Raw genomic sequence first — 20249 nt, 5'->3', positions numbered from 1 at the left:
TAACGACATATGCGTCGTTCTGGACTTTACTCTCATAGATCCCTGGGGGTCCTCATATATACCCCTCTTTGTGCAGTGGCGCTACGGTTAAGCAATGCGCCACTGCCCTGCGATGGCAGGTGCTGCCACCGGTGGGGCTCGGGCGACCCAGGTTTCTCTTTCCCGAGCAGCCTTTCGCGACCAGTCGTTAATTTAGCTGTCACCTGCCACTGGGGGCAGTTTGCGATGACGCCACTGGGTCACGTGACCTATGTGGCTGCCCTAGGTTGCTTATCCGTTGTGAGCGAAAAATGCATTTCTCGCTCACGACGCCGACGACGACGCCCAATTTGCTGCAGAATGGGCGCCTTAACGCAATCACGTCAAGCTTCGCTGAACGTCCACCTTAAGGGTATAAAGCCTGTTTCACATGCAAATGAAAGAAGTCGCGATTTCTATCCGTCGCGGCGACTCGAGCGGCCAGAGCGGGAATTTTTCGCCGCGACGCGCCGCTCAATCGCTCAGTTCGCTCAGTCGCTTGCATGTGAACTAGCCTTAAAAGCGAATTTTAGCTGCAGTTTAGGTGGGTCGGAATCCAGATGCCAGTCGGGCGTTTTGAAACTCTCGGAAGGCGTGTTGGGGGTTAGAGTAAGCGTGCGTCACGCACAGTCACTGTCATCCATCCATATAAAGTGGCCATCCGCGATGAAACCGGAGCAGCGAGGACAGAGGAAAAAGGGCTGGAGAGAAGGGAAAGCAGAAGAGCGCGGACGGCGCCGACGTGATTTTGCGGAACGTCCAATATATAGCTGTCGCTGTAAAACAGCCGCATTATGCACACGTTTCGTCAAAAGTTCACAGTCCAAAAGTTTTTCTGTGGGCAATGCTGCGGCCGGGCTCGTTGCGTTCCAGGTCATTGGAAGGTGAGAGGAACTGTCGCCCTCGGACTTCCGAGGATGTTACAGGAGCCCCACTAGCTGGCAGACCCTTCTTTACTGGCCATACCCCGAACGGCAGTATTACGCGCATCGTAATTAATGAGACGAGCTCTTGTACGCCCCTGGGCAGCACCGCTGTGGGACCATACCGTTGGCTTGGCCGCCGACAAATGCTGAGACACCCAGTCCCGGGACGCGGCGGCTGCTTCAGATGCTCGCCGCGCGACTCGCCCCTCAAGTCTTCGGCTCCTGGTGCGTGTGCGCCACGATGTCCGACAGCCACGCCTCACAACGCCCTCCCTCCGCGCTCGCCAGCGCTGCTCCGGGGAAGCTCAGCAGCAGCTACCGTTCTGCAGGCAGCATCGCCGGTGTGCGCGCCGTAATGGAGCGGAAGTGCTCGGAACACCACAAATGCGTCGGCAAACTATTTGCGGTCGTCTGCAAGGGGGCTCAGACAACTCAGAAGAGAGTGCGAGTGACTTCCTCTGGAGACATCATAGTAAAATTCAGAGGTTCTCTTTCCTTGCACCAGAGGTGCCCCGCCAGAGACGGTTGGTTCAACTCGAAGACTGAAGCTTGATCTCTGCACCAGGGGTGCCCCGTCAGAGACGCTCTCGTGATGAGTTGAGACGCAGGGGTAAGGCGAATACTTATGTACAGTTTATGTACAGCAATTTACAATAGATACAAGTTAAGGCACTAGAGACAAATTAAACAGCAAAAAGGCACACATCAACAAAAAGGTGGAACTGGCTAACACTAGGGGAGGCCCCTACTCGGCGTAGCTGAAGATGCATAGCACCTGACCTTAGCGCAGAACCTCGCTTCCAGCTCCGGGGCCCGGTTTTAAAGCCCTAAAGGCCCGGCCCACATTTCGTAGCTTCCAATTATGTTGTGCTCTCAACATGATTGGTTCTTCAAGGGCATGGCCAGCCCTCCGGCTTCAACAAGGTAAAACCACCCTCTCTACCACTAAATAAGCATAAAAACAAACACAAATATACATTCGTGCCAGCACGTGCGCGAATCGGTTCCGCGGGGTGGGGGGACACCCGTACTTGCCGGCGCGTTCGCGAGCGGCCGCGTTCCAAGAAAGGAGACGCTTCGCTTTGAGCGCCCCCAGCCGCGTTCCGATGACCCCGCTTACACTACCGATCCCTTACAATCATAAGTCTACATCAACTGATCTTTTAGCAGCCGCGGTGGCTCAGTGGTTATGGTGCTCGGCTGCTGACCCGAAAGACGCGGGTTCGATCCCGGCCGCGGCGGTTGAATTTCTTTGGAGGGGAAATTCTAGAGGCCCGTGTACTGTGCGATGTCAGTGCACGGTAAAGAACCCCAGGTGGTCGAAATTCCCGGAGCCCTCCACTACGGCGTCTCTCATAGCCTTAGTTGCTTTGGGACGTTAAACCCCATAAACCAAACCAAACCATCAACTGATCTTTAAAAGACACATCATCACATAGACATGTGCATGCCAAAAACAGCGAGCACACTACGCAGTGCGCATACTGTGTGTGCGCGTGTGTTCGTGCGTGCGTGCGTGCGGGCGTTCAGGTATTTCCTTATAGAGACCGTGTGATGTTTTTCAATGCCTATTTAACAAAACCGCTACATGTCCACAGAGCGCTGCTTCTGAATTTGAATCTGGGGGCAAATAAGCGTTTCTTGGCGACGTTTTCTTCAGACTGGTGTTTAATCTGTTGCCGGTATGGTTATTTGCGGCTACGAAATGTTGCCACATAGGGTACGGAATTTACGCAAGTTCTGATTTATTGGATGACACCATCTTTGAAGGCGAGCAGGCGGAGGCGGCGGCCATCATTTCATGTTCAGTTATGTTTACACAAAAAGAGGTTAGAAATAGAAAACAGTGCTTTAGAAAATCTTTAAATTAGTCTGAATTTTTTTCTTCCTTCTAAGCAAATTGATCGCAATATTGGTGCATGGGCGGCGCATGTAAGTTTCAGTTCCATGGTAATGGTGACGAGGATGGTTCAATTTGGAATCACGCGGTCTGAGAAGCTCGTCACTGCGTGGTTAGCAATCGCGGCGCTTTAACAGCAACGAGCTATCGACGGGCGTGCCGTAGTGGGTGCCGCGGCGTCTGGAGAAATCTTTAAAACTGGGTGTATATGAGTGCTTCCGCTGATTTCGCCCTAGAGAGCCAGTATTTTAAACCCTTTGTATCACCCGTGAGTTTCCTTTCTTTTCCGTCAACATGTATTCAGCAGAGTTGAACAGTTCACCAGAACACTGCGAGCAGCTTGAAAGGGACGAATCGCAGAGTCGGATTTCCTTACGTAGGTATGGTTTACAACCGGCGCGATATAAGGGCTCTGAAAGGCGACGCCGTATTCTCCTCATCATCTCTTTTTCTTGGCATTACTTGAGCGCACGTTGCTCCGAAATTAGCGACGTACTTCCGCTCCACTCTGCACAGTCCCTTTCCTTGACCGAACCCTCTGTGTGGACGGATACGTTCGCCATTCCCTTTCGCCGATGCCTCTCCGGCCAGCAATTAAAAGGGAGGCGAGAAAGTTGGCGCTCTCCTCCCCGCCAGATGGCACCATTATCGCTCGCGTCGAGCCGAGGCGTGGCCCAGGCGCGTTAGATGCTATCTGGTGGCAGTCGAGAAGGTGCGCGCCTTTCTGCTTACCTGGCCTGCCCTTGTCGCCTCTCTAACGAAGTATCGTCGCCTTGCGGAGGCGAGCAAATGGGAGTGCCAGTAGGTGACCCCGTCGTGAACTGCGCAATGCTTTCAAACTGCGCGACAGTAGTCTTTGCCGCTGTTCACGGTAGCTCGTCGGTTAGTTCGGGCGCTTCAGCGGAACTCCAGGATGGCAGCAACCTTAGTTTCGTTGCCTTAAAGTAGATCGCGTGGACATGTCGTTGGTGTATTTATTAAAACGGCTCTGTCTATACAGTGTGCTGAGGGGAAGCTTCGTCAAATGAATAGGATGGAGACTAAATACGCTTTTGCCCTACAAAAAAAAAAAAAAATGGGTGGGAAAAGTAAACCTAATCCACCAAATCTGTCCATAAAACTAACAGCCACATAGTTTTCAGTCCAATGTCATCAGTGGTTGTGCTTAGGTTTCAAAGTAATGCTAGCCTTCGTGTTGGATCTGCAGCTTCTCCTCTTTCAAGGCAGCGGCATCAACAAAGCCGCGAAAGCAGTTGAACAGATGAACGGCTGTCAATCAAAGGAGTTTTGAAGTCATCATGAAAAAAGAAGCGCTTATGGGCGTTTTCAATAAAAAATCTAGTTGGCAGTCGGAACTTTACGTGTAAAGATGAAAAAGAACGGCGGCGAACAACGACACTAGCAAGAAAGGGACACCACATGCACCAACTCGCCCCTCGGGCCGTTATTCTGAACTGTATGTCGTCGTGTATTCGGTGTGGCCGTTCTCATGGGGTTTAGCATTGCTGAGCAGGAAATAATGCACGGAAGAAGGTTTTCGCTGTTGGACACCGACGTCGTGCACCTGAAAGCGCGTTTCCTTCCTTCTCCTGACTTGTGCGCAGATGACTACGTGGAGGCACAGCGCTGAGACTCGAACACGGGTCGTGCACTCCTTCCCCGTCTCCTTGCAGGTCCTCCCTGCCGGGCTCAGGACTTTCGAGACGCATCGACTTGAGGGATATTCATGTGCAGGTGGTTGCCTGCAAGTCGGCAAAACTAGTTAACACAGGAGAACTACAAGTCAGAAGCCTTCGGTGCATCGTAAATGACCGAAGGTAGACATGACGAAACTTCCAGAGCGCCTGGAGGATGTTGTGCACTACATTTGGGACGCCCTGCGTTCTTGCGGCGCAGAGGCATCAATTATGGTAGGAGGTATAACGGAAATGGAGCAGATTCGGGCGTTGAATCGGGATGTTGTGGTAACGCTAGCTGATGGTGTCGCAGTCAGTGGTGTTACCCATCTTTTGGCTGTCTGTAGAATTCAGTGTCTCGTTTTAACTCTGCCGGAAGGCCTCCGTTGTGTCTACGGTGCCATAAAGTACGTCATATCCGTCGTCAATTCGGTATTCCTTGCCGTGATGACTGCCGGCGTTTTGGCCACTCTACTGAAGTGTGGGTCGTTTCCTTTGCGGGCATCTGCTGGGTGGCCCCCTTGATGGAGTCTCACAGGAGCACTTCATGGTTTATGGGGGTTTAACGTCCCAAAGTGACGGCAGGGGGGAGCACTTCATGGACGCAACTGAAGCACTGAAGGGCGACTGGCGGCCTCTCAGGTCGAGAGACGCCGTCTCTAGTGCCGCGCGTGCTGCAGACGTGCTTGTTGCATCTCAGCCTTCTGCAGACGGGCAGCTGCCACCTGTCGCCGAGTCGAACGCGGACTGGGCCCCTGCAGAGGAAGTGACGTGAATCAGTGCTGAGCACCCGAGTAGTGGAGCTGGGTTAGGCTTGAGCAATAAGTTGTGCCAGAGGAAAGGGAGGGAGGCACTGGCAATACCTTATACTCACAATATAAAGAACTGGTCGAAAAGGTGGCGTAAATGCATTCTTTACGGCCGCAAAAAAAAAAAAAAAAACTGAAAATCCTTTGCAGACGTGTGTGTTAATCCGACGAAGAAGAAACAGAACAAGGGTGCATGATAAGGCACAGAAACCCCTTTGCGGAATGCACCGAAGGCCTGGTGTATTCGTTGCCAGTGACTTGTTTGTTTGTTTATTGTGCTTAAGACAGTACAGAAGTAGTGCCAAGGGGCAGAGGCAAAAGGCGATAGCAATGAACGCCTGACTGGGCCAATGTCCCTACAAAACTTGCAGCACAAACAGCACACACATAGGAATGAAAATAAAGCATACTTGCTCATGAACAGAGGCAATCTGTCGATTACAGAGGAAATTAAAAAGAGCAGGATTGAAGCCAGCACTAAGTAGTCAAACTATACAATTGTGTAAACTAAGCACAAAATAAATTGACAGAATCAGTTGAATAATAAAATACAAAGAATACAAAGGGCAGACTGGCAGATGCATGGACGAAAGACGATTGGAGCCCAAAATAAATTTTAAGCAAGCCTGGGGAAATGTAGGGATCCATTGCAGAGGCTGCCCTTCAAGAACCTGCGCGCCTGAGCTCAGGAGATGCAGAGAATATACTTGTGAGACACAAAGAGCAGTTGGCCCGCGAAATCATCCAGGCAGCTTCGATGGAGAGGCTAATGCACCTCTATAATTACAAAACTTCTTCTGTCATTTTAGAGCGCATGAGCGATATAGGTGTGACGCATGAGCTGTGCAGATGGCATAAGAAGTCGTGTTTTTTCTAAATAAACTGAGTTGTAAGTCAGTGCCTGGCTCTTGTCTTGTCCCTTCGTTCTGCACTGTTCCATCATTAATACACTCAGACGTTTGTCCTACATATTCTATCAATATTCGGCAAGGTTACCGCCTGTAACTTGTTTCTAGCAACAAAAATATATTATGTTTTGCAGATTATTCATTGCGCCAGGATTTCTATCCGTCGCTTTCGTGGAGTTTTTGCAGCTTTTGTTTGGGGCTTCTCCAAGGAACCCAAGCGACGTGATTGGCTTTTCCGACCTGTCAGCGCGGGAGGTTTGGCCCACCTTTGTGTGCGGCAGACAGTTAGCAGCGTTATGTTTTTCCGCGACACTTCCCACCCAATATTTTGAGCGCTTTTGCAGACAAATGCTTTGCTCGCACTGATTTTGTCCCTCACTGACCTTCCTTGTGTTGGGGGTTTGTGCATGAGGTATATTCTGCTGTGTGTTCTCTGGCAGTCCGTTTTTCAGCAGAGGTCTTGTTTTCAGTGTCGCTAAAACGCTTGTACGAAGATTTGATTTCGATGCTTTTCCCTCCTATTTACCGCTCGAAGTACTTTGGATTACCAGGACACGGTGTCCTTACGCGGGTGCGAAAATGTTACCTTCACCTTGCACTAAAGCTTTCTTCTACAAGTTACATACGGAAACATTGCCCGTGAAGACCTGGCTTGAGAAAGGCCGTTTTCGGCTCGTCTGTGAAGTGGTGCCTGTGTTATGTTCCTGAAACAATTTAACACTGCTTCATCAATTATAAGGAGGCAATTCTGTCCTGGAATGTCTTGCGACGGACACTGAAAAAGCGAAAATATTTGACTTCTCAAAACATTCGATACCTCACCTTAGCGCAGTCTTTTTTTTCTGATTGTGCCATACAGCTTATGGGAAACTAGGGTGATGAACCGGCACTGTGTATCGGTTGTTTCGGCGAAATCTCATTTCTGTCAAATGATTGTTCAGCAGAGGGAAGTGTATGAACAGACCGACTTCGAACCGGAGTAACACTCTCTCTTAATGATGTGCTCAGCCTTACATCCCGTCTAGTGCTTTGTTGCTCTGTCGTTTTGCTATGTCTTTCGCGGCGTTTCCTAAAACCTTTGTGTAGTTCATGTAAAGATGACATATATTTTCAGTGAAATCAATACCACGCTATAAAAAAAATTCAGCGGGTTGTTTGTTGACCTAAAGTGCGGTGAGGTGAAAGCCTTAAGCGCGCTGTTGCTGCTAGTGGCACTGATGTGTGGTTAAGATGTCAAGCTTCGCCTCTAAGAGTGGAACGCGACAGCGTCTTGCACTCTTAGCAAGCCTTGTAAGACACATTTCTTCCTGCACGTGTAGGGCAAGATTTGAGATGGCTGAGATTCTAGGCAGGAGTACCAATGTAAAAGCCCGGCTTGTCTTAGAGGCCTTCCGTGTTAAAAAACTATCTGATTGCTGCGTAAGTGATGTTTCGTTGCAGATCTATGATGCTGAAGTTTCATATCTTGATTCGCTTGTATAAAACTGTGGTCTTTGTGATGTGTGTGCCTGCTCTACCTTTACGCATGCTCTGCTTCTCTGTATATGTGCTGTTGTTGTTTCACCCCATTAAACAGTTGGTAGTTGCGCTCGTGAATATCTGTATGTGTTTCTTTCTGTGCCCTGTCTAAGTTGCGCAATTCACTTATATACTACTCAGTCACACTTACTTGGGACATCACTATACCATCCCTTTAATTGGTTGCATGGTTACTATCCAAAGTACAAGTGGCCCCGTTTGAAATTCGCGCACTGTAACGCCACGACCATTTCGACCTATTGAAAAGCGTGACATTTCTGTCGACAGCTTCTGCTTTCAATGATGAGGCATTAAAGGCTTCCGCCTTAAAAAACAAAAAAAAAAACATGCGGCCACACTACAGCGCTCCCGTGCAGCGGCCAGAGAAGCTGATCTGTTCGCGCTGCCGCTGGTTCAAAACCCAGTCACGGCAATAGCTAATTTATTTATTTGGGCTCACAAGGTCAATTGAAGGTCAGGCTGCAGTGATGAAGAGGCTTTTGCAGCTTAGGTAGTGAAGTAGAGCTTTCGCTCTAGAAGACACGTGCAGCTCTGCCCGACGCAAGCCACGTTGGCGTCCGCCAAGAGCTTCTTGCGCAGTGTCCCTGCCGCGCAACATATACTACTGGCAGCGTGCTTTGCCCGTTGAAGTGTGTGGGACAGGAGACGCACCAGCTGTCTTTCGCTACTGGTGAGAGTCGTCCGCTCGCACAGCTTTCGTGACGGCGTGGACGCAGCCAGGTCAAAAATTCCCAAAAGGTTCACGCTCCTGCACAGACTCGTGCGTGATAAAACCACGCAGCTCTTGCCAGTGAGCTAAGAGCGGCGCCTGCTGTAATTTAGAGAAGCAGCAGCCACACGCATCCATATGTGTGCCTGCTCCTCTAATATGTCGCGTCCAGCCACTCCTGTGGACGTCAGCATGCCGTCCCTGATGCTGCATACTTTCTCGGCGAGGCAGAGGTTTGCGGCCTCTGCACCGGAATAGACCGAGGCGTTGCCGCCAAGTGAGCGAGCGTCGGCGTCTACTCGTGCAAGTTTTATTCTCCGCTGGCGGGGTAGCACGGGTGCTAACGACGCGATGATGTGTGGCCCCGTGTGGAGGCGGAAGGGGCGGGAAAAAAAAAAGGAAGCGTGACGCGGCGCGCAACAGAAAAAGGAGCGGCTGTTTAAGTGAGCGCTCAGTATGGCCGTCTTGTCTCGTCCCTATTCCTTTGGAAGTCGGTTGGGTTTTACGAACACCCGAAGTGGTGTGTACTGTTTTCATTACAGGCGGCAACTCTAGTGCTGTGGGGGTCGGCAGGTACAGTTCTTGCAGACTGAAGTCTGTGGTCCATTCCTTGTACGCGGGAATAGTTTATATATTTCCTCTTCTATGTGCTTGTCTTGTTGTTGACACCCGAGCAGTGCTGCCGATTCGTGGGAAATTTCCCATATCATGGGAAAAGCAAGCTACAAAGGGAAAAAGGGAAATTTATCTTTAGCCCATTGAAAATGTGGGAAATTTTTCGGTGACACTGAAAACTGCTGTTGCAAATGTGTTTTCTCGGGGAAATGTCCAGAGACACAGTGAAAAGTCTTTGATCGTGGCTGCCTGGCCATTCTTGGGAGCGGAAATTTGGCCCGTGTTCTTCTCTTCCCTGCCGTAGCCTTGGCTGCAGAACCACAGAAAGCTGTACAGGGGTGTACAGTAAGGAGGCCGGGGTGGGACGCCCATGGCCGCATTCTCCTTTGGGAAGGTGGGGGGGGGGGGGGGGGGGGGACAGCTTTCCCATAACATATCCCTCTTTGTGCACACTGGTTCCAGGAATTCACTCAGATACCTTCACAACTTTTTTGGCAACGCAGCAGAGGCTAGGCATGGTTCTGTCCCCTCGCCGGAAGTGAGTTGGTCATTGTTCGGGCGGAGGGGTGAAGGAGGTAAGTTCGAGAGAAGGCCACTCCACACGGCACGGAGGCAAATGCCCGCGGCACCCGGATTTCAATGGAGGATACACCAGAGGTTCTGAGCACATGAGAAGGCGGGGCCCCTCCACTTCGGCTCGTGCAACCTCATTTCGCACCCTCTGTCATCCCTCCCCTCGAGGCGCAGATGGCTTCCGTCGTGTATCACTGCGTAATAGTTGCCTAACGCCAGAATCGTGAACTTGCGAAGACAGGAACGTGTGGACTTCGTCGGTGCGGTTAGAGAACGCCAGCTGTTTCGCACGCACCAGTGCTTGTTCCGGACTTCTCCCACCGCTCACGCCGCGCAGCGCTCGTTTGAAAACTGGCCGCTCTGCGCTTGAACCGCCTCCCTCGTCAAGGCTGGGTTAAGCGAACATTTAGAGCTGAAATTCGCCGCATATTTGATGCTCGCCTGGTAATACTTTGCAAGGAAAAGTGTTATGCGGAGGATTCCGTGGCGAGCGGCAGGGCAACAGCGTTTCTCGAGTTTAGCCCACGTGTTTCATTTCGCTCGTCAGCTGCCCTGACGGCGGTAGTCAACTAACAGTGAAGAATTTGTGCTGCTGGCTTTTCTCATTGCTGGCACTGAAGCGAAGAAACTCGTGACTGATAACGTTTCTGGTGAGAGGAAAACGCAAGCACGTCTTGGACGAAGAAAGACGGGGCAGCCGCAAGAAATATGCGACCAGCTTGCCGCTGAGATGGACCTGCCAAAGCCAATTACCGTCGAGACCGTTCCGCTCGCTGTCTTTGTTTTAGTTGCCGCCTGACCGAGAAGACTCGTTGTCTTCCTCCTCACCCGTGCATGTGGCGGTCAGAGAGAGCCCGCCTCGTTTCTCAAATGGGACGTCCCACAAGTGGCACCCTCCCGTGGCGACTCCGAGAAATGACGGCAGCAACGCCGCAGACGATGTGATGCCAGCGGCCATCCGCCGCCCTGTGAAGATTGTTTTTTACGGCCGGCCAACTCGTTAAGCCACAGCGGGAGCGAAGGCGGTGGTTGCGGAATTTTTAGCTTTTTTTTTTCGCTTGGCTAAGAAATGCGAGCGGACTGGTCGGTCGGTTGGCTGGACGCCTGCACGCTAGTTTTTTTTTTTATTTTCTCGGGTACTGGGCGTGGCATACGCCCGGCCGATGCTGCGTAGACTTTCGGGCTTGCTCGTGTTGCCGCTTTCGAACTGTCCTTCGAGAACGCGCAGCACCGTATTTTTTCTTGCGTATTGCGTACGCGTTCTTGACGGCCGAGCGTGGGTTGAACCAGTCTCTCTATATCTTTATATTTTCTTTTCCCGGCATCCTAGCAGGAGATGGGCGTAGGGATCGAGCTCCATCTGTGAATGCGAGTTCCTGCGAGCCACGACTCTTCGCACTGGCCCCGCTCATGGCGACTGGCACTTCTGCGTTTTGCAGGCAACGTGGCAGAGGAAACTATTTTGTGCACCTTTCCATGCTCATTGTGAAATAAAATTCTCTCTCTCTCTCTCCCTGCGTCTAACCTAAGAAAAAAGAACTGCGAAGATGAGAGAGAAAGGAGGCACAAGTAATCTCGCTTTTCGCCGAAAAAATGAAGATGACCACTTCCTTAACCTTGTGCCTACCCCATCTCGTTGTTGGTCTCGCTTTATTTGTAGTTGTCTGCGCGCAACGCGTGTCATGCGCCAGTTTCTTGGCGCTGCATCACTTACACGCTTGAAGCAGCTGGACATGTGCTTGACGAATGACGGGCAGGGCGCGTACTGGTCACATTTTCTCTCGCGGCAGACGCGACGTCTTAGCTTGGAGATCAGAGAAGCCAGTTGTACGATGCTGTAGCTGCGCATATTGGAGGTGCACGTCGAGTCAGTAGTCGATCAGGAGTTGCAAAGACTAACTTGTTCTTGTTCTGCAGGTGCTGGGGCCAGAAAACCGTTTTTTTCTCTCTCAAGCATTCAGCCCGAAAGCAGCCGAGCACCGGACCAGAAGAACGCTGGTGCCAAACCGGCTGGGACCAGGCGTCACTGGGGGCCAAGCCATACGAGGTGGATGCTCAGGCATACAGCTGCGGCTTCGAATTACTGCGACCTCCTGCAACGGACAGAATGCCTCGGACGTGAGACCTGCAGAACCAGCTGATCTTCGACTTGGCAGGGGACAGTTTAGCTGGGCAGAAGAAAAGGCCTTATAGACATTAAAATGAAAGCAAAAAAAAAGATAAAGGAGGCGTACGAAAGAGGAAGTTTCTCGCTATACGCGAAAAAATAACTAATCACTGCGCCTGTCCACGCTATCTTCGCGCCACTGACGTCTAAAATCTCCACTTTTATTTCCAAGCTCTCCTAAGCAGAAAACACAGGCCTGGTCTTCAGTCTTCATTAAACGAAACGAGCTACGTTAGCAGTTGGCTCGGTGCCCACTCGTCCCATGTTTGTGTTTGGGCCGGTCTAACAAGAAAGAAACAAAACTGCAGGAGGCGGTCGTGGGCAGCGTTTATAACAGCCTGACGCATGCCCGGGTACTTGGGGTCGTTAATTAAACGAGCACCTGAAGTCCCCCCCCCCCCCCCCCCCCCCCCCCCCCATTACGTACTGCAGGTTATCGGCGTCGACGCGGTGCCTCGCCTCAAGGGTTGCTCGGGGCTGTTCCCTCTTCGAAGACTGAAAGCCTGATGAATCCGTTCGGGAAACTGAGGACAGGCGCTCACTCTGCTCGGCTCGGGTGCGTCAGGGCAGGGCTTGCTGCTTTTGGGTGGCGTCGTGGTGTCTGCCCGGGAGGAATGGAGCGGCTGTGCTCTGGGGGAAATGCAGGTGCACGAAGCTTCGCGGGTTCATGTATGGATGCATGCCTATGATTGCGATAAAACGGAAAGAGCTTGGTGGTGGTGGGACGGTCGTTCCCTACCGATGCCTTTCGTCTACTCAAGCACTATGACCGCAATGGAAAACTTGCTCGGTAAGTGAAAAAAGAAAACGATGCAGCTAAGAAACTTGCGCTGGTAGCGTGTGAAAACGACGGGAGCAGCGTCAAGTTGGGGCTGCCACTTTGTCAGCTGATGTGACCCGCAGGTGCACAGTAATTGTGGCAGAAGGTTCTCATACCGTCCAAGCGGACGGGCAGGTCTCCCGTACTGTCCGTCAATCGTGCCATTAAATAACGGACGCATGGTCACCTACCGTTGGTATGTAACGTTCGAAACCGATCCCCCCCCCCCCCCCTAAAAAAAAAAATTCCTTAACTGTAAAAAAGACGGGGGACATTAATTTGCTATTTTCATTACTTTGCTCTGCCGTCAGGGTGAACAAGCTTCACGCGGAATGAGGCGGACAAAAAAAAAAAAACCGGCATTCGCTTGGAAGATAACTGAATAAAGGAATCAGTAAGCTAATCAACCAGTGTTAATCAAATAGCCTGCCAGATTCAGTCAGTCAAAGAATCATTCGTCCAATACATCACAGTCACTAAGTTACTGTATGAGAGCGTCGAATGGTTAATGAGATGGTCATTTCTTCAATTAATGAATTAATCCGGTAATTAATTACGCAATTCCTATCACGGTGATGAATTGATTACATAATTGTTGATCGTTTATTAATTACCTAGTCTTCCATAAATCGCCAAACTAGATTATCTTAATCATTCGATCAGCTTAGCCAGTTTACCAAGCAGTAAATCAATCAATCAATTAATCAGCCAACTAGTCAATGGCTTATTCAGTCAGTTAATCGACCACTCACTCAGACCGCAGGCTGTCGTCTGTTCGCTTCCCGCTGACTCTTCTGTGATGCGTGTCGCGTTTCTCGTGGCACGGAAGACTTCTTGTCGCTGTTGACCGTGGCATTCGGCGGCACCGAAGGAGCTCCTCATTGCGCGCGGTTTCTCGGGAGACGAAAGTAGTGGCTGAGGCCGGCGCAGGCACACTGCGACAGCATCGGGGACTTTGGGCGGAGTCTGTCCCGAAAAGTGCTTTTAGAACGGCCCCGGTTTTATATTGGAGAGTATTAGCGCATATAGTGTTGTTGTGCTTCCGCTTATGGGTGAGCGTCTTTCGGTGTCTCCTATTAGCGAACTGCATAAGCGCCGCCGAGACGAAAGCAATTCGCCTTCTAGACGACCGTTAATTGCTCCGTCTTCATCGCCATGGCCACCAACAACAGACAATCCTCGAATTAGGCGTCGCCTGTGGACGAACACATTAATGCTGGCGCCCAGGAAGCGTAGGCGGACCAGGAGGAGTCTGTGCGGAAAGAAACGCCACTGCATTCTGCTGGTGCGGGTGGTCGAATTCTTCACTTGCCCCGTGCGATGGGCGATCGCAGCCGTGCCTGGGTCTCGAACGAGGCGGCCGGCAAATGGGCGCACCGCCAGGTGCAGTGGTTGCTGCAGCAGCAGCAGCAGCAGCAGCAGCAGCTCCCAGTTTCATTTGCACCACCAGATTTGCGCTGCAGAAGATGCATTATTAGTTGTAGTTTTGCAGTTGCAGTTGCAATTACCAGGTATTTCGGCGCACACTTCAAAACAATCTTTAAAATAGACTTTTCGAGAAAAAAAAAGTAAACCGCCATAGGAGGAAACTTCCTGCTGCGGCATACCTCATTAATTATAAAAAGAACATGGTAATTACCTAGCCATTCAGCTAAAATAACTAATTAACTTGCTAATAAACAGACTTGCTGGATATTGCCGAAGGCGACGTTGAAGCCACAGAGGAGACGATGCCGCATCCGTGAAAAAAAAAAAAAAACATTTTTTAAAACCCTGCACGAGAAAACCTCTTGTTTTTTTTTCTGCACAAAACCGAAAAAAAAAAGCATCCGTGTTGGGGCCGCTGTTAATTTTAATTTTCATTAAAGGTATAACCAACAATATTGATTCTAACATCAAACTTTTTGCCAATGACTGCATTATCTACAAAACAATTAACAGCTACGAAGATGATGTTTCACTCAGCAGTTCACAGAACAAGGTAGCCGAACGGTGCAAAACATGGCAAATGACGGTAAACACGAATAAATCAGTTTGCATGAAGGCTAGAGGCCCCTGTACTGTGCGATGTCAGTGCACTTTAAAGAACCCCAGACGGTCGAAATTACCGGAGCCCTTGACTGCGGCGTTCCTCATAGCCTGAGTTGCTTTGGGACGTTAAACCCTCATAAACCACAAACAGTAACAAAAAGGCCACCTTATGACTTCCGTCTATAATCTTTAAGTTTTCAGTGCGCGCCCTCTGTCCCCGTGACATAGTGGTCGCTGGACACTTTGAAAACTCATTTCATTGCTGCTCTTTTTCCTTTTTTCCCCTTTGTTCCCCTCCCCAAGTGTAGGGTAGCCAACTGGGCATCGCCTGGGTAACCTCCCTGCCTCTCCGTCCATTTTTTTTTCTCTCTCTCTCACTCTAATGGCAGAATATCGACGAAAGTTCACCAGCATAAGCACCTAGGTATCACACTAACTTCTGACCTCAGATGGGACGGGCACATTGCTAACGTAACCTCGACGGCATTACGCTATTCTTTCTCCGAAGATGTCTGCGCCTCGCACCCACGTCGACTAAGCTTCTCGGATATACTACTTTCGTTCGACAGGTTTTAGAGTACGCTAAAAAAGCTTGTTTCCCGCATTAGTGACTAATGTAACGAAACTGAAAAAAGTGCCGCGTAAAGCATTGTGGTTTATTTATAACAAATATAAGCCCACAGATTCACCAAATAACTTCGCGGCTACTTCGTGTTCAGCGACACTATTCATTAAGCGCGCAAAAAGCGCAACTCATATTTTATGCGAAGCATATTACTAGAGCTACACTACAGCCCGTCGAGCGCGGCGGTGGAGCTACCATTGACCTTTAGCGTGACCACGTGACACCACGTGACAACATGACGTCACAGCAGAGGAGAGATGGGCTGCCGGCTCGCGCGGTCGGCCGTGGCGGTGGAGGCTCCACATCAGAGGCGCGGCGGCTGACCACGTGACGCTACAGCAGCGGTATAACGCTGAGCTTGCCTCGCTCTCCGGGCACTTACGAGGCGGCCAGGTGTTGGGATGCCGCCTAGAAGCAGGGCTGATTTGAACGAGAAGCGAAAGCTTCAGCGTGCCACAGAAACCGATGAAGAGCGGGATGAACGTCTGGCTAAGCGGCGTGCTCAATATGCGGCTCGGCGACAACGTTCTACAACAACTGAAGAACAAAGCGAGCCACTTGTCAGCAATGCTTCCACTAGTGCTGCCACCGAGTCCGTCAGTAGTTAACGGCAAGTATTCAACCAAGGAAAGCCATGTATTACCAAGCCTAGCCATCAATATGCTTCGCATCTGACTAGGCTTAACCTTAGCTAAGCCTCAGCCATTTTTTGCTTCTCTTGGTTCACGACTAGTACAAGATAGACTTATCAAAATACTTCTTTTTCACAGTCACGCCCGTCGAGGCATAAACATGCACGCGCTATAACTGAATACTCCCTTCATAATAAGAGAATGGAATCGCCTTGATCCCTCAGTTATCATGTATTGTTGCTGTGGCAATCTTGCGTTAATAAAGTTTATTATTTATTTATTTATTTATTTATTTATTACTGCAGGCACGTTATCTCAGTTTACGTCAAGAATAGAATCCATATCAATTGCACAATAACGCCGTCTCGTTACATATTCAAACGCCTCTCAGCACTTCAACAGATTGTTAATTAATCGTGAAGGAAGTTTTTCTCTCTCTTTTTTTTTCACTCTCTCTCCCGTTTGTTATTTTGTTGAATTTCTCATTTAAACGTTGCACCTGACACGTAATTTTTTTAAAAATACGTATGTGTATACTTGTGTTCGCAATCCAAAAGGTTTTTTACTAATGTTTACGCTTTATGTTTACTTGGCTTGTTCCTTTGCGTTCGTCTTTGATATTTTGTCATGCGACTCAGGAGTGCACTGCTCGAATTCATCACGTTTCTCTTTGTTGTTCGCCCAGCTGCTATAGACGAGACTAGCAGTATTGAAAGTAAACAAACTCAGCGCGCACGAGGAGCGCCGGAAGTCTGATGCAAACGCAACGTCCGCTGTAACGTCTTGCCATGCGTGTTGCAATGACTGCGGCTGCCATCTCGAAGCGTCTGTGGTTATTTTCCCGGTTAGGGAGCCTCGACGCTCGGCTTAGACTGCGGGCGGCGTTATCTTTTGCTTGGTCGCTGTGCGCGAGAAGAAGGCCAGTCATCTCGGTTCTGAGAGCGCGCAGCCTGCAGCTTTCTTTCTCTTTCCACTTTTGATGAGGCTGTCAGACGTGTTAGACATAAGGCGTCAGCATCCGCTCATTTACTCGCCAGAGTTGCGTGTTGGGATTGGACAAACACAAGTTTAGCCCGCGAAGCAAGGGGGGCTTGCGCGGTTTGCAGCGCCAGTTTCGCAAGAAGCGTTGGCGTCTGCCTTGTGTCGATGGTGCGCAGGCGACACGGCCACTGCGGTGTCGGGGTGCGAAACTGTGCATGCGGAGGTGTCACCCGACCCATGCAGAGACCAATTCTTCGACATCGCAGCGTGGACATTTGTGAGAATGACTGCGCCAGCCCAACTCCAGTTCGTTGCTGAGAAGGTGGACCCAGATGGATGGAGGTGAGGTGGTCAGCAGACGTTTGATGTGACGGCCGTATTTATCGCGCTTACTTCATTACCGGAAACCTTACTGGAAAGAAGGGCATATACTGCGTTCTAGAGGGCGTGATTCGCCTCAGAGTTACCAGTGTTTGTGTCGAAATGCGGTTCCAGCATGACGGAGCCCCGACGAACTTTTCTTCATCGGCTCAGCAAATTCGTGGGCGAGTTCTTTCCCATCCAGTGGAGTTGGCGCTGTAGAACCACAGCTTGGCCTCCTAGGTCGCCCTTGGAATTATTTCTCCGGGGCACGGTGTAAGAAATAGGTTTATTTACACAGTGCTCTGGGGATACGATGAAAGTGAGGTTTTCAAGAGAGCCAATCCCGAACTTGTGAAGCAACGTGTAAGAACATCACTTAGAGCATTCCCAGAGAGATGTATTTTTCTGCTGTGATATCCATGAAATACCGCCTTCTTCTGTGCATCGCAATGGAGGGAAAGTAGTTTTAGCACTTCATGCAAAATTTTTGTGTTCTCGTCCCAAATGATACTGCTTTCGTGGGGAGTGCCCGAATCGGACTGCAACCAACTGAAACACTGAAGTAGGCAAGTTTCGTTCACTCATGTCTGTTCTACGATTCGAAGCCTCTAAACCGCTTTGGCCAACATATCCCAATCATGGGCTTCCACGTCTTACAGCAAACGAGACGCGGCAGCAGATCTGAGCCACCTGGCAGGAAGCAGCGTCGCGCTACAAGACCAACATTTTTGAGGCCACGGAGTAACTGTCGTTTATTTCAGCTGCCAAGCCGATTCAGTGCAGAAGGAATAAACGCTTGAGAGCAATTACTCAATGCATGTCTAGAAACCGGCACGCTCTCACAGAAGCTGGCTCTATTCCTTTAACGAAGCTAGCCTGATGGGAAAGGAAGAAGAAGAAAAAAAAAAGCCTTTTTCCGGGGGGTCGCTGCGCAGTCAGGGCGCAAGGCCCATCGGTGTTCTGGAAATCGACGACCGCACAGTTGGCGATGACTAGCCTTTTTCTTGCGCCGAGCGAAGAAGCAAGAGATAACGTCGGCCTCGGTCTAAGCTCAGAGTCGTGGCTTGCTAGCTCCGGAATATAGCTACATCGTTTTGAAACTGGCCGCCGAAGTCATTGCAACACTTCACCAGCGGACGTTGCACTTGCACTACGAGACTTCCAGCGCTCCTCGTGCGCTCAGTTCCGGTTTCGTGCGAAAAAAAAAAAAATGGCAGTGGTTTAGCGCTGGTTAAGCAGGGGAAATTACGTTAGCAATGGTGCGCGCGTTTTTCTAGCGATTCTTCGGCGCGTTTCCTTCGCCTGATAGCATTGCGGCGTTCCTCAGCAGTCAGGTGTTGAGATTAATCGGTGACCGATGACATGAAACCACTCTGCGAGGTAGAACGTTGTCGCCGAGCTGCATCCTCAGCACGACGCTTCGCAAGACGTTCTTCACGCCGTTGTGGCGTCTCTAGTGCACGCTGTCGCTTTCTCGCTTCTTCCTGTCGCTGCCACTTCTCCTTAGAGGTCTGCATAGCAGAGCATTCACGCCAAGGCAAGCGCGCATTTGCCTTGACACACACGGCGGACACACACACACGGCGCTTTGTGGTGTGTGTCCTTTCTCAGTCCTCGTTTCATTCTCGTGCGCTCGGAAATTTTGAGAGGCGCATTTGTAGACGACTTACAGCGCGGGAGCATGGGAGCCGCCATATTTGGTCACGTGGCCATTCCGCCACGCTGCCAGGGAGTCCACAGAGCGCCATCGCCCGTTCGTCTGTACGCCTTGCTCGTCGGTAAATTGGTTTTTGAGGAAAGGAAATGTATCTGTCTCGCATATCTCGGTGGACACCTGAACCTCGCCCGGGAAGGGAGGAAGATGGGAGTGAACCAAGACACCGTATTCACTAGACGCGCCTTTGTTCATTCCAAACCATCGAGCTGGCATGGTGGAGTTGTTAGTGTGCTCGTCTTTTAACTCCGGACACCCTAGTTCGATTCTCCAACTCGACCAATTTCCTACTCTGTGTTATTTATTTATGTGGTCTGACTAGAATGTAGGCTAATCGCTTAACTGATATCATTCGAATGCCATCTGTGCACTGCGCGCCAATGCTGCTAACGCCGCTTCGAAGGCCAGAAGTGGCGGACTTCGTACACTTGAACAAAAATATACCCAAAAGGGAGTATAAATGGTGGCGGCCACCCTTCTTACTCCATTTGTCAAAACATTTTCTCCATGAGTGTGGAGTAAAAAGGTGAACGTCCTCTATTTTACTCCCATGAGGGAATAATGGAGTAAAAACGAGGATTTACCTGCATTTAGTTAATTGTGCCAAATACTCCACCAGTGCCGAAATGGAGTAAACAAAACACCATTTTGTGCAATCCTCCCCGCGACCTAGCGTCCCGTCTGCTTCTGGTCAGTCGTCTGATAATGGCGGTGAGTGAAGACCACTTGCTTACCACCGTCGCTGGATCTCTGCTCACTTCTGGTCCTTCACGGGCGCCTGCCGCGGTACAAGATATCGGCTCGTCGCCGTTTTCCGCTACAGTACGTTACATAACTGAATTGCTCCTGTGAAGCCTCCAGTGCTCTAACCATACCTGACCTTCCTTTATTAGTGTCACCACTTCGTTACAGCTGCCGCTTAGTCCTAATTCTCACAAGCTTTTTTCAGTGCGGTTCTCGCGGAGTGTTGCATCAGATTATGTGTTGCATGAACGTGGAACTGTGATAGCTCTTGATTGAGCTCATGAGGCTATATTTTTCCTCAGTCATATTGAAAAGCCAAGCCTTTATGAAGTGAATATGAAAGCAAATACTGCCATTCCAAACTACCATCAGGGGTGTTTTCAACTTTTCTGCTCTGGTTTGGTGCATAACTGTGAAAAATACCCAGCGACGCCTTCTCAGTTTTGAACTACTGATTATAATGTTGCATCCCTTTATGTACAAACATGGCCAACCAAAC

At 50.2% G+C, this 20249-nt stretch overlaps 2 protein-coding genes across 5 annotated transcripts in view; both read left to right on the top strand.

Moving 5' to 3' along the window:
• Nucleotides 1–12197, top strand: part of LOC149365236 (uncharacterized) — a 110412-nt gene extending 98215 nt beyond the window's left edge. For all 4 annotated transcript variants that reach the window (XM_089541202.1, XM_089541201.1, XM_089541194.1 and 1 more), the window contains one exon: nucleotides 11591–12197. In XM_089541202.1, the coding sequence (XP_089397328.1) occupies nucleotides 11591–11866 (276 nt within the window). In that variant the 3' untranslated portion in view covers nucleotides 11867–12197. The remainder of the gene's footprint in view (nucleotides 1–11590) is intronic.
• An 86-nt stretch (nucleotides 12198–12283) lies between these two features.
• Nucleotides 12284–20249, top strand: part of LOC149365232 (lactadherin-like) — a 194220-nt gene continuing 186254 nt past the window's right edge. The window contains exon 1 of the mRNA XM_089541163.1: nucleotides 12284–17271. The gene's annotated coding sequence lies outside the window, so the exon portion shown is untranslated. The remainder of the gene's footprint in view (nucleotides 17272–20249) is intronic.

This window comes from Amblyomma mixtum, chromosome 1 (assembly GCF_055824585.1).
Source record: "Amblyomma mixtum isolate Tamu chromosome 1, ASM5582458v1, whole genome shotgun sequence".
NCBI lineage: Eukaryota > Metazoa > Arthropoda > Arachnida > Ixodida > Ixodidae > Amblyomma > Amblyomma mixtum.
This window is presented reverse-complemented; position numbering and strand designations above follow the sequence as displayed.